Genomic DNA, 26,663 nt, shown 5'->3' with positions numbered 1-26,663 from the left:
TACGTACGCGTTATTAGTCGTAGCCCTAACTACTAAAGTTGCCTGTTTGGGTGATAGTATCATAACGTTTCAGCCTTTTCTCTCATTGCGCTAATCCCAAAGATCTCTAACCCTCAAAACTGCTATGTGCTATGAAGGACCCACCATCAAGAACGCGAACACGGCTTTGGTGCTGGTCCGTACAAGGCCGCCGCATAGCAGACTCTGGTGGACCGTACTTGTTAGTCATGCGAGCGAGGAGATCCAATGATCCTAGGCCACGGAAACAGGTGGTGCCCACCGCAGAACCAGAACAAAATTACCTACGCCTATTTCCCCCCTGCGATAGAGCAGACTAGGGAAAACTGACATGTCATAAAAAGCACCCGGGCCCCCCCCCAAGGGTCATATATAGGTAGCTACTTCTTTGCTTGTTATCCGGTTAACCCATGGGATAGCCTACGCTGGGACGTGATAGGACGAAGCTGGGACAAAACCGTAGCGAAAAAAAGATATATTGTGGTTTTATGTGTCTATGTGCATAAATACGACGGCATGCGCATAGGTAACCGTCGTTGCAGCACGTATGGACGGGCAGAGGCGTACACGCCGCATTGTATCGCCTGGTTAAGTCATCCGAGAGGGACACAAGGCGACGCCGGGTGCCCGCTTGGAAAGCGCATGCGACAAACAGATTACGGTAAGCGGGAATCCCGAGGCCGGAAGACCTTCTGTACGGCAACATCGCCGAGAGGTGAGGTCCAGCATCATCATCACATATTGCATCTGGGCGACAAAGGGCCTGCGCATGGAAAGAGGGGATCGGGTTTCAGCGAAGATAGAAGAGAGGATCAAAGCATGGAGGTATGCTGGGCATGTGCAATCCTACGTACAACGCATAGACATGCAATATACATCTCATGGATTCGTAGATACCTACCTGCTGTACAATACACGTCGTGTTGGTTTTTTTTCCTTTGCAGTCGTCCGTCAGAGTCCCTTTTACTTTATTCACAGAATAGGAATATTCAGGGCCGAGCCGATGCAGCTTCCAGATCTGGCTGGCCACAATGGACCTGGACGGACGGGGGGGTTACCTAACTCGGCCGTCTTTACGACGAAAGTAATATATGCAGAGATAAGAAAAGTAGCAGTCGTCGAGAAAGGGAAAATGCCCCACGCTAGATCTGAAATCCCATATAGATCAGAAGATCAGACTCGTTCGGCATCATTGGCTCGCGGCCGGAGATACAGATTTTCAATTTCAAACTGGAGTGTACCATTTCAGCCTAATCTGGTCATGATAATATGCGTTATACGACGGCAGCGGCATGGTGATGGCTTTGCCGACGAGTTGGGCTATCTAGGTAGCGAGGTGTAGGTATGTAATCTTCACACACAAGATGTGCATTAGCGGGATAATGAGATTGGACATCGATCAACGGCGATCAATAGGGGCATGACAGGACAAAAGGATTCTCGCGGACTGAAAGCCAGCTCCGATGCTCAAGGGGTCATCTGCCATTTTATTCCAGGGCACGAGCAACCGGCTCGTATGTAATAGCGCAATCTTTAGTGAGCGATTTTCAACTTCCGGTGGGTGCCTTGAGATATATAATCGAACCGATCATAGGACGATAACGGTACTGACCGACGGAGTGCTAGGTCTATCATATGCATGTTGGGATATTTGAAACATGGACTCGGTTGGTACGGAGTCGAGTCCGAATTACCATCTCGCACGTAGATGGACGGCGAAAGTGCCTCTCTTATATCTTTCTTTCAGCGCCATTTACGTAGGAGCATGAAAATTAGAGTCGTATGGCAAGGTCGCCCTCGGCTTTTCGTAATGAAACCACACCCCGTGGAAAGGCGTTGCGGGACGGGGTGAAACGCAGATTATTATTGCTGGAAAAGGGCGGAAGGATCCTGGTCGGGTACCAAGGTAGCGAGATGGGAAAGAAAAAAAGAACAAATCCTTCCGCGCGAGAGTGATGGCAGATCTGGGTGTGGTCTGCATATCTAGGCCGCCGTTCGGATCCAGATAACGCCGCAGTCTTGGGTCGATGGCTGACATTAGGCAACCCAATCTTTTCAGAGCTTGCCCCGTACCAACACCCTTCTTCGCAACCAAATTTGGTGAATCGCGGGAGCACGGAAGATAAGTCATCCTACCATGGTTCCAGGTACAACGCTCGCCTCAACATTGGGATAATTTACAAAAATTCTACTTTATTCTATTACATACCTGGAGGTAAGTAGACTATTAGGTGGTAGAACAATCGAATCTGTTTAGCAGATTCTATTGAACTGAGATGGCAACGTCAAGAGCGCCTCGTGGGTCTGTAAGTAAGTAGATAGTTCGCCGATTCCGACGTCGTGCAGCATTGCTGCGAGTTTGACAGCAGCTGACCCGAAGCAAGCTGAATAACTTGCCAGTGAGGCTCTTGCTAGTGGATTCTATGGTTCGTTCGACATCATTAGAAGCAGTTCCTCGTAGGAGACTACCAATAAAATGACATATCGAGTGATATGCTACTAGCAAATGCGAGTTCAGGCGCCATGAATCATCATCTCGCGTGTTATATCTTGTGCCTGAGTCGCTCATTTCCTCTGGTACTGCGGGAAGAGTGCTTGAAATGCAACGCAACGGTGTCATGTCTCCGCTAAGGTACTGATACATAGTACTTTTCTGGTACAATATCTACACCGTGGAAGGTCGTTCCCAACCGTCCACGGAAAGATTTGGGTGGAGAGGATGAAAGAGATGCGATTACATTACCCAGACTAAGAGCCGGTAAACCAGTCGGCGGTTGACGCACTAAATAAAACAACATCCCTCGCCAAATCATTATACGGAAGGGGTATAAAATGTTGCGGGCAACTCAATCGCCTACCTACGTACCGCGTAGACAACTAAAGATCTGGTTCGGGCATTTGACTTCTTAACCGAATACATAATAGCGTGGCCTGTTCCATATGAAGATCGCCCCGATTTGGGAGAACCCCAAGGGTACGGATTCCTGAATCGGATGTAAACCCGGCAGTTTGGGGCATCTTCTGATTCTTCTAGACTTTCTAACCCAGTAACGTCGACTAGGCTCCTCCGGGCGTGGGGTCCAAAGTCGAACCATTTCAATGCAGCTAGTTGCTGCTAACCAGGGATCGCCATACCGGCGGATGGGAGATCTGTACGTGGTATCTTGTTCCTCTTCGCCATGTAATAATTTCTACACACGCAAATCCCGAACCCACCGAAATTAGTACATACGACAAATCCCGTAGCCTTCACCTAGCCACTTATATTACTAGCCATAGCTGTCATTTAGACGGGCACAACGCAGCATTGCGTTCACTGTACCCGTTTGTATGTATACCTATGCATGTGGGCAAGTAGAGATGTACCTAGGGAGGTAGGTAGGTAGGTAGGTAGGTAGGTATGTATGTGTGTAGAACGGACAGTTCGCTGACATACTATTTATACCTGTCTCGCAGGAACGAACCTCTTGCATCGATATATCACGACGCTTCGAAGAAACGAACACCAGAAAGGCCGAATAAGGCGGTTGAGGCAACCTCTTCTCTCACCGTCCTCGTCAAGTGGGCCCGAGACGTACTAGTATGTATTATGGGCGATTTAATAATTAGTGTAGGTATCTATACCTAGGTACCTGTACGAAGTATGCGCAGCAGGACTTCTTTCCGCCAATGAGAAGTCGGTCAAGTAGATATGTAATTCCTTAACTCCCTTTGGCCTAGGCGATAATAGGAGTTTTCTCTAATACGCGACCCGAGCGTTTCGCGCCGGCAGGCTTCGAGTATTTTTCTAAGTGGAGATTGCCAGAGGTTGAAAACGTGCTGCCTGTCAAGGCTGTCGAGGCTGGGCTGTCAAAAAATGGATGAATGCTCGAACTGGCGATCCTAGCTTACTTGGCAGCACTCATCATCGCGTGACTGCAGGGTCTGAATTTTTCCTTTAGCAGCCATAAACCCGGATAAGTTTAGTGTAGTGCCGCCTCAGGGAATTTTTTGACGAACAGCATCGGTTGCTCACGAAGTAAACTTCGTATTTGGATCGAACAGACTGGAATCGCTTAGCTTGCTGCTACATTGACACCAAATGTAGTGATCGGCTCGAGCCGGCAATCTGTGGTTGAAGGATTTAGCATACTCCAAAATATCTATTAAAATAAATTGTACCTACATAGGAAACGGCTGCATGTGACGGTGCGCTGTCTGAGAAGATTCAAGGTCAAATTATTAGTAATGACATCGAGATTCCTCTTTTCATTTCTTTTTTGAGACGGCAAAGCAACCGAACTGATGTACGTGCTTAGGACACAAGAGGGTTGTTCCTTGTTGGTCGTCACAAATCGCAACCTGGTCTGGGTTCATCGATCTGAAATCTTGAACTCCTGTTGCTTTTTTCAAGATTCCCGAGAGATAAGCCCAGATCGCGCCCACACGTTAAGAGGAGATAGTACTGGTTACATTGACCCCGTTGAGGTCTCACTTACGCGTTACACGATACCATAAATTAATACCCTTTATGGAATAGGAAATAATACACTATAAAAAATAAAAGCAGTCTTAGCTCGTCCCACTCTATAGTTCCTGTGATGGATTGCGTGCAAACCTCGTGTTGATAAGTCAAACGTTACGGGCGCTAATAAAACGAGATGGTGAAGCGAGCTTCCGAACTGCCATGACGTACATACTTATGTATGTATCTCGGATTATCGGCTGATCCTTTGAGATAGCCTTTTATACGGAGTAGAACGGTTGAGTCGAATAGACCCATTCCACAATAATTCGACGGTGACTAGGTCGGGGGTGAAAGGATTCACTAAAAACGCAACACCGATTCCATCTGGGATTAACTGTGCATAGCATCTCGGGATGTCGAAAGCAAACTGCATTTCGATCTGAACCTCATATCCTTGTACCTAGTCGGCGAAGGAGTTTGCATAGGTAGCCCATGCAAACTTCCTCAGGGGATCTTACCCGGGATGCAAGAGAATGGGAGCCAAGCGCATCGTGTTGCGCTCAACCCTAGCATGCCCATGTAGTGCGATACGATCATTTCGATGCCTCCATCTGTACCTCGTTGCGCTGGGAGGATTGCTTAGACCTTCTGCAAACGGCTAAGGATAGAATCGACGGTGTTAAGGCTTGGTCCTTTCGCTCGGAAGATGTATATAGACTTATTATGGATTAGTTGTTACCCTAGGCACCTAATACATACAGGTTCATGGCTCGGTAGTTTGGCTTGCAAGATCAATTGATGCAGTTAGCCGTTATCTGATCCGACCAAGCCAGAAAATACATACCTTACACGTGGGTGTAGTTTGCTCGTATACTCATCGTACCGATAAAGGTGTGAGGTCTATCTGGAAAGTGCAACACCGGCGAATTACTCGTTGTGATGCGGTGACACGAAAAGATTAGGACTTACAAGTTGTTGCACCCATGGGTATGTTCTTGCGGCCAACCCATTATGGTCCATGAACCACGTACACAGTATTGCTTTGAAGCCCTGAATCGTGAGGACAATCGTTGTGCTCTGTACGTAAACTTCTTGGGTATTGGGATTAGGACTGGGTAAAAAGAACAAGAATAATGAGATATTTGACCATTTCTTCCAAAATCTGTCCTGCTGTCCGAGGTTTGTGATTTTCGGGGGCAGCGCTGTCCAGCTAAGGGTACATGCTGTACATACCTACCCAGATGCCACTGCAAGCCACAACATGGCAATAGCATGCAATAGGTATGCTAGGAGATATTGTCGACGGCCTTGCTTACCTACCCGTAGCATGACTGTCATCGCTTCAAGAATTCGGTATTTTAAGCACGCTTTTCCAAGTTTTGCTTCGGTAACCGTCAGGATTTCCAACTGAACGGTTCAAGTTGTTGTTGACGTATCGGTCGCTAATCTGTCGAAACAAGCCAATCTGGATGCAAGATCTCCGAGAATTGCTTAGTAGCATGGGGGGCGCAGGCAATCTAGCCGAGAACGAGTCCTGATCGATTAATTGCACGCTAACCACAGTCGAACCATTTGCCCACATGGTTCTCCAAATCTGACCAAAATCCCGGGTTGGGACAACGGGATGGACAGCTTGGATTGGCCGATTTTTTAATGGCCAAAAAATATAGGTATCTATCTCTCTTGTCATATATTTTATTGTGTCGGATGACGTGAGCCCTTGCTCACAACAAAATAAGGATAGTCTGCTCGCAATTGATTGGCTTGAGGTGAATTGAATTTGGGAAGATTAATCGAACGGACCATTACTCGGTAGATGTATGAAGAAAGAAGTAGGAATGCTAGAGTTGACTTTCCCTCCATGCTAGCGGAACCCCGAATTATGTATGTAAATTTCGGATAAATCGGATTGAGTGATGCAGCTAAGTATTTGTAGCGAAGTTGCACTAATCACGCACTAGGTAGACTACGTGTATCTGGATATCGAATGTATTCTCCGACGTGTTCAACCCTAACGGTTGCATATGCCTCTTTCAAGGCGAACTGAACAGAGAGGCAACATTTGGCGGACGAGGGGTTGCGACTCCTACAAATTGCGCTTTTAGGTAATGCACCCGACTAGGAAGGAAGCAATGGAGGAAATAAGGAACTTATCGAAACGTGTCGCGAATTTTGCTCGTTACGATCCGCCATCTAATCTGATCTGATCTCACTCATCTCACTCGATACCACGAAACGTTGTCGCACACTTTATCATCGCAACAATGCAAATCTTACCCACGAACTTTTAGAATCCGATAACGAACATCCGGCTATTCCGACTCGTGGCGCCTTTGCAGAAATCTTGATTTCGCTTAAATGTTTATTTACATCGTATCAATAATTGGCTTATGCAGTTCATGGAAGGTTAGGAAATCGATTGATAATTGAGCGCATGAAGAATAGTTTACAAGGTAATGAATCACCAGGTAGGTTGCAAGATTATTCTCATATTCCAGGTAGGCTATAAATCCTCGATGGATAGTTTCGTAACTATTGCGATATTGCAACATAAATTTGAATCCTGAACAAGATTGGATATATGTCCTAATTATTAAGACCTACCCACACAGAAATGAATGGCAATCCACAACACCTTGGACCTCCGCCTTGGAATGTTTACCATTCATATTAGTGGCCATGAGAACATCTCCTTCATTAAAACTTCTAGAAGCCCATCGGGAGTTAAGTCAAAATTAGCAATGCATATTTTTACGAAGCATCCATCAATATCCACATCCCCTACCCAGATCTAACTTTATGTCGGTCACAAGGCCACAACAATTGACGGCGGTAATAGACTGGAAATAACCCGAATAACCTACGTATAGGAGCCCGTTAAGCCTCGGACAACTGTAAATGTGATAGGATGGACGTAAGGACAAGAAAACGTCAAATAAACCTTGGTGCGTTTAGGTCATAAAACATGAAAGCATACAAGAGTTAAGGTGTAGGAAAGTTCCCTAAGGATTGAACAGCAAAGCAACTCCTACTACGCAGGTATGTAGCACGCTGTCTTCGCTGTAGAATATGCAGCATGCAGTAAAATAGCTTTCGGCAACATGCAGCCCCCCAACCTGGTCCCTGTCAACCCTTTCCCCACTCGATTTAAAGTATATACATGGTACATGAGTAGTAGTAGTAGTAGTAGTAGAGGTAAAGTGGTAGATTTCGACGGTATGCAGTGGAGTGCTGCTAAGGCATGCGAAGGAGCGGCCCCAAAGACCCACTGGCTCTTTGAATGAGATCCATCTGGATACTTACCTACCCCTGCTAGCAAGCCAAGGCACAAGTACCCTATACGTCAGACACTAAACCGGTACGTACCTGTCTATACATGTACGGATGGATATGTACATACCAGGTATTATACCTATTGTGTGCTAATTACTTCAGGCCGTCCAGCACTCATCCAGCACATGCTTGCCATGTTCCCTCGTAACCCCATCCCCGTCCGAAATCTCACATTCTGATCTAAAGAAGCAATGATATTCTCCTACAGCCCCATTCGAGAGACCTTGTATCTCTTCTTCCTCTCTGCTGGGTTAATAGGCTTAGGGTACCCGCAGCGGTCTCTTCGTCGTCCAAGAAACAGTTACTTCATACATCTCTGGTGCTCGTGATGTAGCCGTGTCGGTCGAACATGGAACCTCAATAACCTACTATCTACGTACATGCTATGGTAATAGATATGTAGGCAGCTCCGACATCTGCATCGCTGGCTGCGTGGACATTTTTCTTCGATTACGGATTGACACCGAGAGATCGTCATGAAATGTCGGGTTCTTAGGCGTACCGAATCATACCCTTCCTCCCCAATCAGGAACGCTCCTAGACGGAACAACCCTGGTCTGCCTACCGCCCATCTCATCTTCGATCTGAGCTGCCAAAGGGTTGGCAGAGATGCTAGTCGATGGGGCCTATCGCCACTAAGGGGGCCCTGTAACCCTCACCGTCTAACAGCTTTGGGTTGCCAAAAAGTGGTGCCACCTTATTTCGCTGTGAGGATAATGGCGTGACCTGACAGGTTTCGGGACTCGTCATTCCTATACAAACCAGCCTGCTATACTTGTGCTATACGTATACTGTACAAGTACCCAAGTTTTGGACCGTCGGGAGCGATCCGTTCGCGTTCAGATTCGCCCACAAGTCCCATGCAACTGGGGCTACCGTACGTTTGAGAAACAAGAGATCGTCATCTCACTATTCCCAGGCGATCATAGGTAGCCGACCGTGTCATTGCAGTTGCGAACCTTGCTCGCATCGAGCCAAGGTCGTTCTGTCGCCTTTTTTTTCTCTTTCTTGTGGAGAGGCGGATGTACCTTATTTTTATTATTTTTATTATTCTCTTTTTGATCATTATCATTGTCATTATTATTAGGTATCTCATGGGGTCGCCGTCTGGGGCTGCCAGATTGCGGCCACGTTTATTCTGCGGGCACAACAGCTTCGCAACCATCATCTCCTGCCCGCTAGGTTTGCTCTGCAATACGATACCAAAGATCCCAAGTCTCAGGGCAGGCATCGTGTTCCTTTCCAAGGGTGTGGGGAGGGCGATGGTGCCCAGAATCGCGAGCAATCTTTCTTCCTCTTCAGACCCCCCGGGATTGTGACAGAACCCAAGTCGCAGTACCAAGTGACTGGCTGCAAGCCCTGACTTGTGAGATTCCTATCCTTGTCACGACTATTTCGTGCCCCGTTTCCCCCACTTCTAGCGACCCAGGTCAAAGTCTCCGTACTGTGGTTACTGCACATACAATAGTAAATTGGTAGACAGGGGTGCCCTAATGTATGTACACCACAGGCTGGTGTTCCTTATTACGCATATTTTGCCCATCTACGTATGGTACATCATACATTGGTAGCATACATCTCGCTCTAATCTGCTGTGCTTATTTCTCTGAACTCTCTTAATACCTACAACACATCGCCCGCGTTTTCGTCATTTACTTTTGAACCTTTCTCTTCTTTTTCCCTCTCCCCCATTCGACCGTCACGAGGCCAACGTGACCTTGCCGGCATCTACGATTAAAAATCTTGGTTCATCTACATACATACCTACCTGCCTATCCTATTAGACGTCATCAACATCTTGCTCAATACTTTGCCCGTCTATCATTCTTAGATATATATCCGGCATCTTGGACTTGTTGCTATAAGATCTTATATCTTTGCCTATCTCGCCTGTCTTGCAAGGAACCATTGTCTCTTCGACGCCTGTCGACTTTTAAGCAACTTTAAAAGCACTGTATTGACAGGAAGTCCATACCGGCTCACACAACTAGACGCCGAAAGCAAAATCCCATAGAATCTTCGGATCATATCTAGACCCACTTGGGTGGCTTCATAAAAAGGTAAGAGTTCAGGAAATGTCTTAAAGGGAAAACCCCGTATCGCCACCACTCGTGGTATTTCTATTGTCTTATATACGAGACGTCTCTGTCCTCCACATTGTCTAGGAAGGAAAAACGGATGTACCGCTGCTCTAACAACACCCTTCCCGTCTTGCTACATCCGTACTTGATCTAAAGCGTTCTAACCAAACCGGGTTCGAAGATATTGTTTCGCCATCCTGACACCACTCTTGCGTACACTCCCGACCGATTTATAGTGTTTCATTGGACTACCTATCGGCTTAGATTACCTTAGGCTGGATAGCTCGTGACGGAAACTATCTCGACTCGAATCTTCGTTCTCGAATCCTCCTATCCCTACAGCTGCGCGCGAAACCCTAATTCCACACCTAGCTTATCTCGTCGGCGACGACTAACCTCAAAGTCACAAGCGCACGGAAATAAATCAGATGCATGAGTTGTTCTAGGTGACCGGTTGGAGATTTTGGTATCGTTGTTGGTAGCAGTCCCGCTATGGAAGCGGGTGAATCTGGAACTAGGTCAAGGTCCGTTATAATTAGGAGCTACCCGCTCTAACGCGCCCGGCGCTATCTCATCGAACTCAAGTTGATCAGTATCTTTCTCTTAGTGGTTTTACATCCGCTAGCAGACTTGATACGTATAGCCAGCGTCTTCCCAAACTTCCAGAGCGGCATAATCGCGACGCGCCTACGATGGCAGCCACGGCCTTGATGAATCCGGCTCCGGCATATCATCCTCATAAACCGCCCTACCCAACCGCTTACCATCAGCCACCTCCGCCATCGATGCCCAGTATGATTTCGCCCGGTGAGAGTAGGAGGACGCCCAACGAAGCGGAACCTGCCCAAAGACAGTCCCTTCCTTCTTTATCAGAAGTCTTCCCAGGGGCTAAACCAAGTCATTATTCGCCGACTACTCCTACGACATTGGGTGGTTCTCACAGTTTACCTCCTCCATTAAGATCTGAGCCGCCTCCCGAATCACGACCGCCACCACCTTCGCATGAAGACAAATTCTTCCGCTATCCTCCGCGATCAGAAGTTGGACCACCGCCTGGTCCGCCTCTTCCTCCCGACTCGGGATATCCGTACCCGAATCAGCGTGATCCCATTAAGCCCCCAGAACCAGTATCCAACGCAGGTCACCAAAACCCGCCGCCTCCACCTCAGATCCCGTACCCTGCGGGCCAGTACCCATTACCTCCAGCGCCTATCTCGCCACACCATCTAGGCCCCTCACTTCCACCTTACGAGCAACCACGGCCGCCCCTTCACGCCGACGAGGAATACGGCATACACCGAAATCGGTATGATTCTAACACTTTAAATCGGCATTTCGAGTCTTGGGGCTACCAGGACTGTCTAAACAAGGTCTGTTTCTCCCAAATTCGTACCGGTGCTATAGCTAACGGATACAGCAGTTGGTGTGGACGTCAAGAACTGTTTGCAATTTTGCCGAGGCCTATAGTAAAATTGCTTCGGAACAGCATGGTGGACAACCCATTCCAGAGCGATTGCCCAGTGACCAAGAAGTATCAAGCATGCTGGGAAATGTGGAGTTTATGAAACGTTCCCTTGAAAATCTCCGGGAATTGGTACAACACAGCTTGGCAACTGAAAAAGCACGAGAAGGTCGAGGGAAAGGGCCCTATGATGGAGATGATGATATAAGCATGTATGGTGATGGCATGAAGCAACCATATGGGCTTAGTGAAGTGAAGAAGCGACGAGGCGTAAGTCATTCCATCTTGCGTGGTCGACGCTCGAGACTAACATCTAGGTATAGCGCGCAGCACCTCCCGGCCGGTGTCACAGCTGCAATAGGATCGACACTCCCGAGTGGCGGCGAGGACCAGATGGTGCGAGAACGTTATGCAATGCATGTGGGCTTCATTACGCCAAACTCGAGAGGAAACGTCAAATGGAGCAACGGTCCATCCGACCGAAGACGGTGGAGGAAAGAGTATGAGCTCAGTTGCTAGTGGATTTTAACGCCAGTCACAAGATACCGTACGAATATCGGACTCTTATGAAGGAAGCCGAAAGCGGCATACGACCCTCATTCTTGAATACCTACCTATGATTCAGTCACTCAAGATTCCCTAAATACCTACCTACTCACCTTCTCGATCATTCGATATTCACCATATTAAAGCCAGCAAATCTTATCCTATATCGTTCCGGAATATATAACGTGTGTTAATTATTATACCCGATTTGGAACTTGTGGTCTTTTCTTTTTCGCCAAGTTTTGTTCTTGACATACAGTCAGCTTTCGTTGTATATACCCTCATCTGGGCGAAAGGACTCGGGAGGTTACGTCAGGGCATCATCCGGCGTCTGGCTGTTTCGCAAATTTGATTTCATGTGTCATTTGACGTTTTGGGTCGGTTCATGAAATGCAGTCAAAGGGGACTGTCAGAGTGGTTACTTATGGGAGTTACAATTTTTATTATTATTTTGGCATCTAAATAGTGGAAGCACGACGAGCCGAGGGACGTATGGGTCAAGCAGAAAAGAGAACAAAACTTAACGCATTCCCGTGGTGATAGAGGGACGGATGATATCATTCCTCATTATGTCTGGAGAGTACGACGCAAGTCCTTTTTCTTTTTTCCGAGTTTGGTGAATGAGCTCCGACTTATCGACCTCTTTTTGCCATGCCACAAAGAGCGGCGGGATGACTACAGTACTGGTACGGATTCAGTTCGTTGGTAGCGTTCCTCAAGGGACACCTACTATTTTATTGATTTTTTTGGTAATAAATATGGGGAGGTTAATCCAACTTTCTAAATCACGATTATCTTATGTGACTGAGACACGTAAATACATGAGAATCCACTTGAGTCTAGGTAACGGGTCTAGCTTCGCCCACTAATAAGCCTATATAGATAGATCCTTCAACGGATGGATCTTATTATAGATCTACATCTACATCTACACTATTAGTCATGAGCTTCTTCTTCGATGGACTCAGTATATAGCGGGTACCTATCGGAACAGAAATAAGATATGGTCTCACGGCCCCTTCCACAATTCTTCCCTTTTCTCCTAACGCTGCTCCCCAATCTCCCGCTATTCGTGACACGCGACGTGGGGAGGGACTGTGTCACGACTGGAGCTAGGCTACAAATCTACCGTAGCCGTCGGTTGTGGCGTGCCAGTACCTACCTACTCACTAATACTTCTGTGAATGAAGGCCCTACGGCCCGTTTGGGAAATTGCTGACCTACCTCCTAAGCCTGTTCGATATCAGTAACAGGCACTTATCTACCAGGTTCTCGTCACAGCGGCGACAAGCTCACGCGCGCTAGTCGTTTTAACGAGTACCTACTGCCCACTAGGTAACAAGAAAAGGACAAGCCAGTTCATGATAACCGTCTACTATTTTTACTTTATTTTTTATTTTTTTTTCAATGCGGTACCTCTTGGTTGAGGCGCTCCGGACGACGATGGCAGGATGCAAGCTCCCCCTCCCCCTACCGCGAACTGCACCCACGCGGCGGGAGGCGCGGGCCTCTCCACACAGGTGCCGCCGTGCGACGTGACCTGTCAGATTGATGACATGCGCTTCGAACTGCTTAGCCGATGTCGCTGCAACGCCCACGCAATATCCGCGGGGCTTGGCGAGGGATACAAGGAGCGACGAGCAACACGCGACAAAATTCGTCGCTTTGGTGGTTCACCAGCCTCCTAACTTAACCGCAGTACCAAGATTGTGTTGTGGTGGTTTTTTTTTCCTCTTGTGAACTGCCAATTAGGTAGGATGATGTAAGGTGGGATCGAAGGTACATAGCTAGGTAGGCACTACATACATTAGTATGTGATAAAAAGGTTGGCTGTGAACCCGGACTACGCTAGGCAGGTTTGTAACACATGGGATCTGAGACCTCAGGGTCCCTTCGTCAGTGCGTTGCGTGTGTGGCTGGCATGGATGGTACAGCTATCTAGGTAGAGACACACGCTACCACCCGGGGCGTGCGCGCTGACAAGTAAGGGATGTGGAATTTCATATACCGGTGTAAGATCGATATTAGAAAAAAGCCAACATATTTTCAAAGAGACATGTATTCACCAACGCCGCAACCTTTCCCCCCAACCTTAAAAGTTGGAAGGGATACAATAAAAAGAGGCTTTATTAGAGGGCTTTCGACGACCGCAGCGCCGCGAGCCTACCTACAGGATCGGGACGAAAATGCGGAGGACCCCATTCGTCCATCGAGCGGTACACCTGTGATCCCGCGGCCGGCGTCACGGCAGAGGGGGAGAATTGGGAGTTGGAGTATTGGCGAGGAATTATTCTCGACTCGCAGCGGCTTTCTACGCGATTTTTCCCTGCGCGAGATATCTACCTAGGTTGTGGACCCTGAGGCTCAATATATATAATACCAACCGAACGCTTGAACCCGTTGCCCTAACACGGGCTGCTGCTACGACTGTCACTCGCTGCGCGTCCACTCTCAGCCCCGACGCGTATCTTTTTTTGTTTTTTTTTTCTTCCCACCCTTTTTCCTAGGGAACCGGCAACTACACATCGTAGACATTTTATGTATGCACGAAAAGGGTGATTGCATTCCGTGCCGTCCTATGCTTAATACAAATTAGATGCGGGAAGACGGAATAGGTGAAAAGGGACTTCCACGCGGGCGAACGAACGTATGGGAGGGCAAATTAAAATAAAAAGATAAAAAGACATCGGACGGGTATCAGAGGGTAGGTAGGTAAGGAGGACGGACGTAATAGATCAAGATCAGATCATCGTCGCGCTCCCCCCTATCTATCTCACTCCCGTCGCACAGTGTTGGCTGTCCTACGGGCGCACTAAAGAGAGAGGCCTGCATGAAATCAAGTTCGCCGCGATGCAGCCAGGCGGGATCTGCATCATTTTGCCCTCTAGGCTAGATCTCGTCTGTCAGACATCCGTCAACTTTCCCCCGGGGAAAAAAAAAAGATGGGGGAGTTGGGGGGGTGGGAGGGGCAGACGGGGCACGCTTCGATGTCCGTTTTGCAGGACGGGTCGGGTACGGACTATCGAGCTTTGCCTTTTTAATTAACTGCCTATACAAACGCTGTACGCTTTTAAAGTGGGAATCAGGCCGGCCGGCCGGCGGCAAGTCGCAGTTTGGAGGTGCCACCACCGCCCGCGCGCAATATTTTTTTTTCTCTCCCTCCTCCTTGTGTGCATTAAGCCGCGCTTTTTATGGTCACCCATGCTCGAAATAGCGCTTGATGCAACGTCGGGTTTTGAGTCTGGTATAACCTGTTGCCTAGTGCCCAAGAGCGTACAGAGAGAGAGGCACCGGCGCGGATTTTCTTGTGCTTGTGTCGCGTCCAATGTGTTCCCTCCGCCGGGATGGAGATACTGAGTTAGTGCTGGTCATATCTCGAGATCGGTCACGAGGCCTGCAGCTAGTATGCGATCTCAAGTCCCCCCAGGTTGGCCTCTCTCCATTCTCGGGTCATACATTGTACCAGCGCGGGATTTTCGAACTTATTTCGTGTCCGAGGGCGAACAATGAATGAATCAGCGTTACGCGGCACCCCTATTTGTCGCTGCTTATAAAGAAAAATAAACTTCGCTGAAGTTGATTGTGGCACGTGGTTTACTCATCCTGATACTTCAGATTTATAGGCTCTTTCGGCGATGGATCAGTTGTACCCCGGCCGGATAGAGTTAGGGTTTTTGACGGGTTTCCGTCCGGCTCGAAACTCAACTTTACCACGACTCTTTCCTGGCGCAACGTTCGTCCGATGTTTAGGTTTCGGCTCACGTTGTCAAAGTAACCTTTAGCTTCTTTTTGAGTTTACGTAGTTCCTGACTATTACCTAAGATGCTAGTTGTCGACGTCGTTTCTCAGATAGGGTTGAATGGCCGATTTCTCAACCTTCCCGCTCATACCTATTCAATCCTCTTTTCTTACATTGATATTCGCAAGGCCGACAGACGGACACGATAATCGCGTGGTGTCTCTCAGCAACATAAGACATGTGTAAATTACCTTGTCTCTCTCGTGGACCCCTTCTCCCGCAAATCTACTACCTTCCACAGATCTAAGACATAGTTTGATCCTTGATTCACCTCCTTATCAATTGGCGACGATCTCTGTCCCGTGCTGAACGTGATACAGCCACATGACCTAGTTCTGCTGGTTCTAGTTCCCAAGATGGTAGTTACATCCTTCTCCATGATATTTAGATTCGTGGGTGACTAAGACCAAACTAAAGCACGATCCGAAGCTATCGTCATTCTAACCTACTTTGTTCATCGAAGACCTGCAAGAACTATCAGATCTACGCTTACGCACCTCATAGGAGCCCATGTAATAAGAATGATTTGATTTGTAGGCAGAGAGGTAGGCACAGAGGCAAACTAAGTCTTAGACGGCTCGTCTCGAGATGCCTCTGTTTGTCTGTCCCCTTTAATCCTATGCGAGATGGTTTCATGCTATCGCCCGAAATTTTATGCTTACCTACGTACAGTTTCCGACGGTTTCTCTGTCTAAGATCGCGAGTCACAAGACAAGGCTCGAGCTACTAACTCTTAGTGTTCATTGCACGGGAGAGCAAGTACCGAAGCATACATAAACTAAGGCATTATATCTACCGAGGGAAAGCTTGCTTAAAATAATCGACTTGCGTAAGACGGCTTAAGCGGCTTAGTCAGTCACGGATACATCCACGACGACGATACGAGCATCTACTTCTTGTACAAGTACTTTGCGACACGTGGTGTAGCAGTCTGCTTGTCATCCATTCTGCCAATCGAGATCCTTTCCAGATCCCAGATCGGCCCCCCACTCTACAACTCGCAGCTTCGGTGTGCTGTATCGGTACATCCATCTCCATCTCACCCTACAGATGTACACACCCCCATTCGTTTTAGTCCCCTTAATTTTTTTAAATTCTTTTTCCCCTTATTAATTTTTCCCTATTCTAAGCATCGTTTCTCTATTGGGCTATCCGTGGCCTGATTTCGATCCTTCCCGCCAAATCACCCACAATTCTCCATTCTCGCGATCCCGCCAATCGTGCCTGTTCGTTTCCTCCTTCGGCGCGTCCGGGTTGGAACAGAGTTAAGAATATTGCTATGTACATGCCTTAGTACTGCGCTGCACGTGTACATGCATTACATGCTTACAGCAGTTCATGCCCACACTTGATGCGATGGATACAGTGTGCTGTACAAAACCTACTACGAGTCTCTATAATGTCGGTATGTATCTATTAGGTATTAGATATAAACCATACTGGCCGTAGCGTCGATAGTTTCTCTTCGTCGCCCTGCCGTATGTTCCGTCGTCAGCTGGAGATGTGTCGGAGTTTCCTCCGGTACACTTATTACTAGTGACTTAGGGGACTCTAGGGGGGGCCTAACTTAACGTCTAGGGACGATGTACCATAGACTTGATAGCTTCTCGCCGCTTGTAGGCTCCCCTTGTTCCGTTAAACATTAAACCGGTCAACTAGTAAGCCGGCACCCTTCCGTAGTCGCGGCTAGTGCCGTGCAAAGAGGTTAAAGAGGTTACTTTACTCATTTCTACCTCGTCTAAGGAACACCTAAGCAGCTAGGTTATCAAGGAGTTTTAGTTTCGATTTCCCTATTAGCGCCTGCTCTAGCATTTTAGTATTCTTCATACCTGGTTCTATTTCCTAACCCGGTGCGATCATCGCCGTTTTGATGCGCTACCGCGGGAAAAACCCATCGACTCAGAACCCGACGCTTACGTTTGAAGATTCTAGATCACGGTCTGGATTCTCCGCGTATCAACCGGAGCCAAGGTACCCATGTTTCACTAGGACCTATCCTTCAAAACATCGTCATTTCGTAATCTACGAGTACATGCTTCCCGCCTTCCCCGTCGAACTACGACAGCAGCTAGCCTAAGCTGAAAGCCCCGGGTGATCGCATCTAGGCTGAGATCTAGCTCGACGTCAGCACGTTGCATGAGCGGTGCCCTGAAGCTGTCCGAGCAAAAGGACGCAGGCCCTCAAGGTTCTCGGGCAGTGATGGTCGAGAAGAAAAACTACACGCACTCGCGCGAAGCAATCTGTCTCCACCAAAAAAGATCATCGCCAGGGGATTCGACCGGTGAGCGAGGTACCCAATCAACTATCCTCCTTTTGGTGATCGCTAGATCGTCTCCGCTGCCATGGACCCTTGCTAGCCTTGCGAACCTCACGAGATTTCGACGTCATGTCTCAGTAGCTAGTTTTAGCGGTAACCGGTAATTTGGCTACTTCGGAATATACCAGCCCAGACTTTTTTTCTTTCTTTATTTTTTACCTCAAACCTGCTATAGGGGACTGGCAGACTGGGGTTGCGGTCTTCTCCCATACCTAACCAGGATTAAACCTGTACCGTGACGCTAGTAAGTCTTATGTCGCTGCGGTATAGGGTTTTTATGAATGTACCGAGATTTACAGATCCATTCGTGGCATGATTTCAAAGTGGGCAAATTTGGCGACGTGTAGGTAAATTATCGATACCTATGCACGCTTTTTCGTTGATGGTTAGAAGCAAGCTATAGCATTGGATTTAAGTGCTTACACCACGGCATCTTCCTCCATAGCGATCTTCAAGACTTACTTAGAGCAATAAATGAGATTCCATGGGGATGCGGTATGAATTTAATGAGATGGTGGGAAATGCGCTCCTTTCATCACACACTAGAGCGTCGCTAGCTGCCCTCTGAAACCGCACGCCCGTCCTATTGACTTAGCCCTGGTGATAATAGCTGTATGTGATGGCCTTTGTAGGATCGTATGAGGCTTGTAATACATCACGGTATTATCAAATTCGTGGTGTGTCTCGCCGAAGCTGGTGGAGAAGTGTCCGGGTGGTAAGACGTCGGCGATAGCGGCCCATGTTGACTCATGGCCGGTGACAGACTTAGACATACACTTCTTGCCTCTCCGTGTTGCCCGAGTAGATAGTCACATGAAATAGACATCTTGTTTTCTGCTAGATCCCGAACACAGATCTCCTGTTCTTTCCCGAAACACTCTGCTTATCTTAGACATGTGTTATGTTGTCTCTGATCCCACCCAACGGCTTCACAGAGCGGGGGATAGGGCGAGATATGTCAGGGAAAGAAGTCGATTTGAGAGTAGAAGCATGTTTCTCTTTAATACATGCTTACCTAGTAGATAACTGAATTGAATTCCTCCTTCGCAGCCTGGCCCGGCGGTACTACTAGCTGTCGTCCTACGTGATCCGAAACACGGATCAGTCAAATTCTAAGCAAGAAGCGTAACCCTCGAGACAAGGCTAAAGTTCTATTCCTCTTTCTTAAAGCCTAAGGCTTCTTCGTTACACTTATGAAGAAGTTCCTGTGATTTCTAGCTTGCTCGTGCTACGCATGTGATGTCTATCTACTTAAGTGCTTGGGTACTCACCCTATTTCTATGCTCTACCCAAACTAGGCTCTAAAGTCAACATCCTTCCAAAGCCCATGTCCGATGATATGTTACTCTTCTATATAATCCCATATAGAACTCCACTACCTTAAAACCTCATTCGAAAATAGGACAGTTGATTTACGAGGGAGAATGGGAAGTGAACGGCTCCTGCCACCCCTAAAAGGAGGAGCATGCACAACACCAGCATATACAACACCGGTAACTGTCGAGATATCCTATCTATATTAGATAAGCATAAAAAACCTAGTGATTATTGAGCTTATCCTACAAATGAGAGTTTGACTTGCGATATTTCCAACGTGGTTGTTTGTCCTTGAGGCCCACCACCCCTTGCAACTGGCAACACTTTGCGAGGCGCCTAGATCAAAGCGAAGTTAACTCGTATGATATCGTACCACCCAGCAATAGTGGGTAGTATTCGTTATTCCCAACATTGTGGTCATTGTTCGAGAACCGATGTCGAATTTGGTGGATCTGGCGCTTAATGTCAGTTCAAGGGGTGACTTTCACGTGTACACGTCGCAGCAATACATATCTGGTACCTATCTGCTGGGAACTTTGGTTCTGGTGCCCTACCAAGGGCAGCGACATTTCTTAGCATAACCATGTTCTGTCGAAGAAAGTGTATGGATAGGCTAGTGGTAAACAGCATGGACATAGCCCTTGTATGGTGTTGGCCCTGGCACAGACTTGGAAGTCTGCTTCCCTGAGGCGTACCTTCTTAGATACTATGGGAGCGTCGAGGTTATACCTCAGGCGTAGAGCGAAATATTGTAGAAGGGTCCATGATGGTCTAGTGAGATGTGCAAATGACTCTTGATATGTGCGGTGACTTGTAGAACTCGGGGGCTTCTGTATGAAGGGCTAGAGCCTCCTAGCAGACCGTCTATACAAGCAATTGTCAGTATGAGAAGAGCAATTCACAATGCTCTTGTATGGGTATCCCATATTTCAACTTGTATATAAGAACTGGCAGAAGCTACTGGATGAATAGGGGTTAGAAAATCTCTTGGTCGAGAGTTCACCCAGAAACGAGAGAGAGCACGGTAGTAACATACCTTCTTCCCAAGTATGTTCTTCAAGAGACATCGGAGCCTTCGTGTAAATCGAATTTTATAACTTCTCAATGATAAATCTCCTTTGCCTTTGCTGCTTTCACCCATAATGATTGCCTGTTAGACATGTACCTCCTTAGGTAGGTAGGTATGGCCTTCTCGAGGACAACGCCAGCTCCTGTCAAGTACCCAGATAATTCCACTTCTTCTAGACTCACCTTCACAGTACCTAGCCCATTCTAAGGCTATTTAGAAATGAACGAGTGATATTTACCTACTTAAGGCTCGGAGGACCGAAGGGTTCCGGTGTAAATTGTTAGGGCTGTCGAATTTATTACCTGCGAGGATTAACAGCTCGAAGAATCGGCTCATATAAACACAATATCCATGAGCCTCAACTCAATCCCAAGATACTGCGGATTAACCAATTGCGCTATATATCTGCGGTATCACCAATGACTAGGTGCTTACGGCGCATTTGCGGGGTATGCAGGCGCCTCAGCTAAGAGAATCCTCTACACGTAATCCTTCAATCATTGGATCTTCCACAAACAACCTTCAAGCCTCATAGAGTGCTTTGGTTTCGCGATAACTTTCGCTCGACACAGCCTGAGACTAGGCGATAACCGCGGAACATGTCCTTATACGCCAAGATCAAAGTTAAAGTAGGTCGTATGTTCGATAAGGTCGACGACAGCCCCCTTCATGAGAAATTCAGCGATCCGACGTTGGAAATCCGACTGCTCGAGGTCGAGGATGACACTGCGGCTGACATTCGGTGGAAGATGAAAATCGCGCTTCTCGAAGATAACCCACGATTTACAGCTCTCTCATATGTCTGGGGCGACCCAGCCAAGACGGAACGCATCACCGTGAATGGCCAGAAGGTCGAGGTGACGGCAAACCTAGCATCCGCATTACGCCATGTCCGCCAGCATTGGGAACAGGAGGTTGGTCGTCATTCGCAGGGCAAATTCCGCCTATGGGCAGACGCTCTGTGTATTAACCAGAGTGACGTTCATGAAAAGAACCACCAAGTCCCGCTGATGAGATCCATATACTCTTCCGCCGAGCTTGTTATATGTTGGCTCGGCCCGGCCGACTCTAAAATTCGTCTAGCTTTCGAGATGATCCGTCTACTTCATAACGAGTGGACACGCTCAAGTACTGATGAGCTCCTAACCTTCGACTGGATTCGTCGTCACCCCTCGCTACACACAACACCTGAAAATGAGTACCCCATGAATCATCGGTGGGAGGCTGTGCAATACTTAGCTCAACTGAATTACTGGAGACGCACCTGGATTCTCCAAGAAGTCGTCCTCGGCAAGAGGACTATCATAGCTTCTGGCAAGCGAGCAACCGAATGGTCTTTGATACGAGATGTCGTGAGAACGGCCAGCATGCTGAGTGGCAAGATAACGAATAACGGTATTGACTGGCCGACATGGATATGTCCGGAAGTCTGGAAAGCGATCAAGAACGTGCCCGTGAGCTGGGCTGCCATACTGTTCTTCTCTATAGTTAGTAGAGATCAAACGGGCCAACCAAATATAGAGCTCACCAAATCAGATTGGCTGCGTGCTGTCGTAGCGGGAAGAATATTGCAAGCGACTAATCCGAAAGACCATGTGTACGGGCTAATGGGTATCTTCCCAATCCGCCTGGTTCCCGATTACAGCAATTCCACGCCGGTTTCTACGATATATCGAGACTATATTGGTGTCTGGCTGAGGAATTGGGAGATGGGGCTCTGCGGAGACTTAGAGGAACTTTACTTCCTCTTGTATTCAGGTGTTTATCTGGAAAGTTCAGAATTGAAGCTCCCTTCTTGGGCTCCAAACTTCCCAGTTCTATCTAAGCACCGGCAGGCGGTCTACGACGGTAAGCGTCAGTTTGGCGAATTTATCACCGATGGTCACGCGGACCGATCCGTGTTTCCGCCGGACACTGAGGGTTCCTCGATCGTTGACATGTCTCTATTTGTGAGTGGCATAGACTTAGGTCCAGTTGTCAGTTTTGAAAACTACGGCAACGAGATGAGTCGAGTTTCTACCGCTACAACCAAGTACCTGAGACAATTTATCTCGGAGGAGCCAACATATCCTAACGGATCACCCTCGCTTCAAATGGTGTTCCGACTGTTCTGCCGGAAATCGTACGGGATGGGCAGACCACTTGATGCGAGGGGGCTTGTGAAGGCGCTTGGATTCGTGGAAACACTACTTGGCCTCGACCCCGACGAGCCAGCGCTGAGAAACGAACTACGTAAGAGAAACCTAGGAGGTTTTGGCTTGATAGCAGATGATGCGGTGGCGTTTGCTACTTCCTTCATGGACGCATTTGCGCCTCACGACCCATCAGTCGAACGCCTCGAAATTCTGGATATTCTACACCGATGGCACAATTCTAGCGGCGGCATTAGCAGTTCGGAGATGGGATACGATGACGACCACTTAGCCATACTCATCAGCTCTTGTTTATATTATCTCCAAGAGGCAAACCAAGGCGCTCATCATGTTATATTCAAGATGGGACGGTATATCGGTATCTCAGCGCGCGGAATCCAAGTTGGAGATCGCGTATGTGTCTTGAAGGAAAGCAATACGTTATCGGTTCTAAGGATGACGCCGGGTAATGAGAAATACTATATCCATGTAGCTCCTTGCTTTATTGTCGGTCTCATGAACGGCGAAGCTAAAAGGTTTCTAGAAAGCGGTCACTGTAAAGTTCAAAGGATTGAAATTCGATAATGAACATTCCCAGATGGTACCTAGGTGCCAGCCTACATTGCGTGGATACTAGCCACAGCGCCCAGCTGTGGCTGTCATTGTGTCTGTCATGTGACATGATTAGATTACTAATAGCTGGATCCTTGGTAAACCGTCATCTTTGAACCGACGTCAATCAACCACCTCCTTCTGAACTCATAGTCTTTGCGCTACATTTAGGCTCTTATGGTGGTAGCTACACACCCTATACCCTACATCTCAGAATCTTCGAACCAGAAATGATTATAAAAGCCAGCTTTAGGGTGCATCTGCATGGCCGGAAACTCGGCCAACACAACCTCGGAAGTCTCAGCAGCAATACCCATATCTTCATCCTCGATGCGGAGTCTCTTGGTCCCCAGCTGCAGTAGGACTTCTGGTCTGCTCCCTTCGCGCCGGGCGCAAGCAACTTGGAAGCTTGTAGTGAACTTCTTTCCATCCGATAGCCTCACCAGGCACGCGGGGTGAGGGCTGGACACAAGGCTTACCGTTTTCTGATCGCTGTTCCACAACACCCACCGGCGATTCTTCGCATGGAAACGGAACGCGTAGTATACTATGCGTTTTGCGGGCCCCGAACTTGGCTGCGTCGCGGCTGGGAGGACGTCAAATGTGGTTTGAAGGCCGTCCGCGCCGAGGCGTACTCTTGCCCGGCTCCCGGGACCGGGGAAACGCAGGTAGAGCCCCTTAGGGTATTTGACTGCTTCCCCGTCTTTCTTGGTTTGGCTGGCTTTGAGCACTTTGGAGAAGTAACCAAGACCGGCTCGTTTGTAGACCGTTTCGAGAAGTTCGAAGCTAATGCGTGTTCCTCGGCTCCTCTTAGAACGTCCCCGTCCGCCATAAGCACTAGATAGATAATGCGACGTGAGAATGCGTGCCTCCTGAAAGCTGACTGGAGTCTTGAACTTACTGTATTGCGACCACTGTGGCAAGCCCTTGGTAAGGAACCCAAACAGGTGAACCGCTGATGCCAGGCTCTGTCTGCGCTTCATATTCAATTTGTCCTGTAGAGCAAACGCTGCCGGGGCCAGTGGTAGTACGAATAGAACCCTTCGTCAGATGTCCCGCGATAGTTACCTGGTTTTTTTGAAGAACACGCTGGATTAGGCTCTGGCACCCATCTTCCCGATCGTCCAAACCGAGGAGCAGATTAATCCCAAATCCGTGCGGTCGGCCGTCTGATTCAAGAAAGATCGCCCCCCAGTCATTCCTAGAGTTGTCTGGGCCAGGGTTCTTTCTGTAACTGTCGCAAATCATTACTTGGTCTTCGCTCACGTCAATCCAAGTCTTCTTAATTACTGTCTCAATTTCTTTCTTTTCGTTCTCTTTCTCCTCAAACTCCGCTCGCTCAATCTTCACATTTGTCGACAGATTTCTATCATCCCCGATTAGGTTATGTCCTGCCGTGAGGATGATATGGTGGCATTTTCCCTCGGTCCTATCTTTACTGTTGGTTGGGGCTGGGTTATTACTGTTGCAAGTATACCAGTCACGTCTCACATCAGGGATGTTGATGTAGAAGCCTGTCCCGGTGCAATGCTCTGATTATAATCATGATGAGCCAATCCGGTAAGTTGGCAAGGTTAGCGGTCACTTCTTACCTGGCCGGTAAAACGACAACTTGACAATAAAAGTCTCCCGCATGTGCAATTCTTCTAGGTTTGCGCCGTTTTGGAGGGTGATTTTAGGCAAGCCGTTCCAATCTTCATGGTACATGTCAGGATCAAGCTTCTTGAACTGGTGGCCTTGCCTTTTTGCCATGGCGACAGAGCTTCGACAAAAAAAGGTCGAATGGGTACCTAAATAAAAGACTAATGTATGGGATCAATAGTGATAGTTAACTTGGGATGAATGAATAATAAGAGAAGCACAAGAAGGTTGAGAAGAAATAGGAATGGGTAGATGAGGGTTATAAGTACTTAAGGCCAAGTCATCCGACTCCACATCCATAACTTGATACGTCTACTATGGTACTACATTCACTTAATAGTGGCCCGATACTCCTGAATGAGCAGTGCCTGTAGGGGCATCTCCATGGATGGCATTGATCATTTTGATAGGTACTAAAGCTACCCCTAAATCTACCTATATGTTCTCACCCGCGCTTAAAATCGGCCCCAGGCTGGTATACCTTGACTTGGCTGGCCCATATAATAATTATTGTACGTTATATACCCAGTGTTCACGAAGCCGCTGTTGGCGAACTGGGATATGTACCGAGGAGGCAGAAAAAGACTGCACTCGGCTGCCGTTGGTGGAATCAACTTGGTTCCGTCCACGACCCCAAGGTCAGTCTTAGCGCCTCCTGCTTCAATCCAGATCATTTGAGAGTTGGAAAGTAGGATAACTAGATCAAACGTAAGCGCATCCTCTTTCGGAAAAGCCGCAATACGAGCGAGCGGGGCTTCGAGCCTCGAGTTTTCGACAACGGAAGCTACAGGAAGAATATGTCAGCGAAAGAGCTTTTATAGTTATCATGACTTCAGAGTAGGTACTTACCATCCCAACTACCGCTGTTGTGGTCTTGGACAAGGTGGAGGATCTGGCTGTCATGTCCAAAACAGAAGATATCGAGTTTGTTAGGACCGTCGACTGTTGTATGCGCCGCTCCTGGTTCGACTTTGGCAGGAACTGCTCCAGTGACCTTCCATTGGCCATCACGGCCAACTAGGGTAGCCAATTGTCCTGGTTGAGTTTCGAAGACGATCATCATTCCGGAGGGGTTAGAGAACCCGCTCAATCGTGTGTTTTCGTAAACCTCAATTCCACCGAAAACATCATTGAATGGGGCATCGTCCCATTCTTCATCATTCTCATCGTATGTCACACACCTGAGTTGATTGGTGTTGTCTAGGAAGAAAATGTATCGCTAGAGAAAAGCATATTGAGTCAGCAGCGATGAAGAGCTAATAATCCCGGTGTTTGGGATAAATACATGCCTCTGCTTCGTTCGTCAAATACACAGCTGGTGTATTTTCCTTGGCTCCGCTAGTGACAAAGGTCTTGATTACAGGTTGGTTATCAACCCAGAGCTCCTGCAATAGGTTGCCCTCAGCCTCTTCGAGCAAGAAGACGTTTGCACCATCCCCTGAAGGGCCAGTAGCAATAGCCTGCAAATTGCGGGCAAGGATTTGAACAGGTGAACTCATCATAAAGGATACTCAGGAAACAATGATGTTGGCTTACTGTTAGGTACCCAAGTGAAGGAGATGCGGGATGAGAAGAGCCCTTTAAAGAAATAATTCTCGGATAGCCTGAATAGGGGTCAGGTCCAGCCGGCTCTCTACATTCTCTACGTACCTACCGGTAGGTACAGGGAAGTGGAGGTAAGGGGGGATGAGTGGGTCAAAAGCATGTACATTGGGTACGGTTCAGATTTCTCTGTCAACTACATGTGAAAGATGAAGATTTTGATTGGTAGGGAGTATTCGGTCCCACACAACACAAGAGGTGTGCCTAAAAGACACATCAAATCCAGCCGTACGACGTAGGAGACTCGTGACACTAAGCCCGCCTATGAGAACGAGAGTAGCTATGAC

The 26,663-nt window shown here is 47.9% G+C and overlaps 4 protein-coding genes across 4 annotated transcripts; 2 read left to right on the top strand and 2 right to left on the bottom strand.

Annotated features, from left to right (window-relative positions):
• Nucleotides 1-10,571: 10,571 nt before the first annotated feature.
• On the top strand, nucleotides 10,572-11,847 carry F4807DRAFT_458416 (uncharacterized protein; the record flags this gene model as incomplete). The annotated part of the gene is made up of 3 exons (XM_048001205.1): nucleotides 10,572-11,249; nucleotides 11,300-11,611; nucleotides 11,665-11,847. 3 exons carry the CDS (start codon nucleotides 10,572-10,574, stop codon nucleotides 11,845-11,847), a joined length of 1,173 nt encoding a protein of 390 aa, XP_047856042.1.
• An 8,877-nt stretch (nucleotides 11,848-20,724) lies between these two features.
• Nucleotides 20,725-23,145, top strand: F4807DRAFT_391846 (heterokaryon incompatibility protein-domain-containing protein). The gene has a single exon (XM_047995913.1). It carries the CDS (start codon nucleotides 20,989-20,991, stop codon nucleotides 23,104-23,106), a length of 2,118 nt encoding a protein of 705 aa, XP_047856041.1. The 5' UTR covers nucleotides 20,725-20,988; the 3' UTR covers nucleotides 23,107-23,145.
• Nucleotides 23,115-24,994, bottom strand: F4807DRAFT_417933 (uncharacterized protein). Its single transcript, XM_047997284.1, has 3 exons — nucleotides 24,726-24,994; nucleotides 24,035-24,665; nucleotides 23,115-23,970 (listed from the first exon to the last, which is right to left on the bottom strand). The coding sequence occupies exons 1-3, from the start codon at nucleotides 24,883-24,885 to the stop codon at nucleotides 23,337-23,339; spliced, it is 1,425 nt and encodes a 474-aa protein (XP_047856040.1). The 5' UTR covers nucleotides 24,886-24,994; the 3' UTR covers nucleotides 23,115-23,336.
• Nucleotides 24,995-25,132: 138 nt separating this feature from the next.
• F4807DRAFT_417928 (uncharacterized protein) lies at nucleotides 25,133-26,460 on the bottom strand. The gene is made up of 3 exons (XM_047997283.1): nucleotides 26,064-26,460; nucleotides 25,624-25,993; nucleotides 25,133-25,558 (listed from the first exon to the last, which is right to left on the bottom strand). The coding sequence occupies exons 1-3, from the start codon at nucleotides 26,274-26,276 to the stop codon at nucleotides 25,230-25,232; spliced, it is 912 nt and encodes a 303-aa protein (XP_047856039.1). The 5' UTR covers nucleotides 26,277-26,460; the 3' UTR covers nucleotides 25,133-25,229.
• Nucleotides 26,461-26,663: the final 203 nt, after the last annotated feature.

This window comes from Annulohypoxylon truncatum (genome assembly GCF_022578515.1).
Source record: "Annulohypoxylon truncatum strain CBS 140777 unplaced genomic scaffold F4807scaffold_9, whole genome shotgun sequence".
NCBI classification, from domain to species: domain Eukaryota; kingdom Fungi; phylum Ascomycota; class Sordariomycetes; order Xylariales; family Hypoxylaceae; genus Annulohypoxylon; species Annulohypoxylon truncatum.
The sequence above is the reverse complement of the archived record's forward strand: the minus strand, read 5'-3'. Positions and strand labels throughout refer to the sequence as shown.

Bases quoted from the DNA above. Each gene is read 5' to 3' on its own strand.
- F4807DRAFT_417928 (XM_047997283.1), bottom strand. From the start codon at position 26,276: ATGATGAGTTCACCTGTTCAAATCCTTGCCCGCAATTTGCAGGCTATT. The intron at 25,994-26,063 runs GCATGTATTTAT...GCTTTTCTCTAG, and splicing joins ATTTGACGAACGAAGCAGAG to CGATACATTTTCTTCCTAGA. The intron at 25,559-25,623 runs GTAAGTACCTAC...TTCTTCCTGTAG, and splicing joins CAACAGCGGTAGTTGGGATG to CTTCCGTTGTCGAAAACTCG.
- F4807DRAFT_391846 (XM_047995913.1), top strand. From the start codon at position 20,989: ATGTCCTTATACGCCAAGATCAAAGTTAAAGTAGGTCGTATGTTCGAT.
- F4807DRAFT_417933 (XM_047997284.1), bottom strand. From the start codon at position 24,885: ATGGCAAAAAGGCAAGGCCACCAGTTCAAGAAGCTTGATCCTGACATG. The intron at 24,666-24,725 runs GTAAGAAGTGAC...GATTATAATCAG, and splicing joins GTTGTCGTTTTACCGGCCAG to AGCATTGCACCGGGACAGGC. The intron at 23,971-24,034 runs GTAAGTTCAAGA...TTATCTATCTAG, and splicing joins GCCACAGTGGTCGCAATACA to TGCTTATGGCGGACGGGGAC.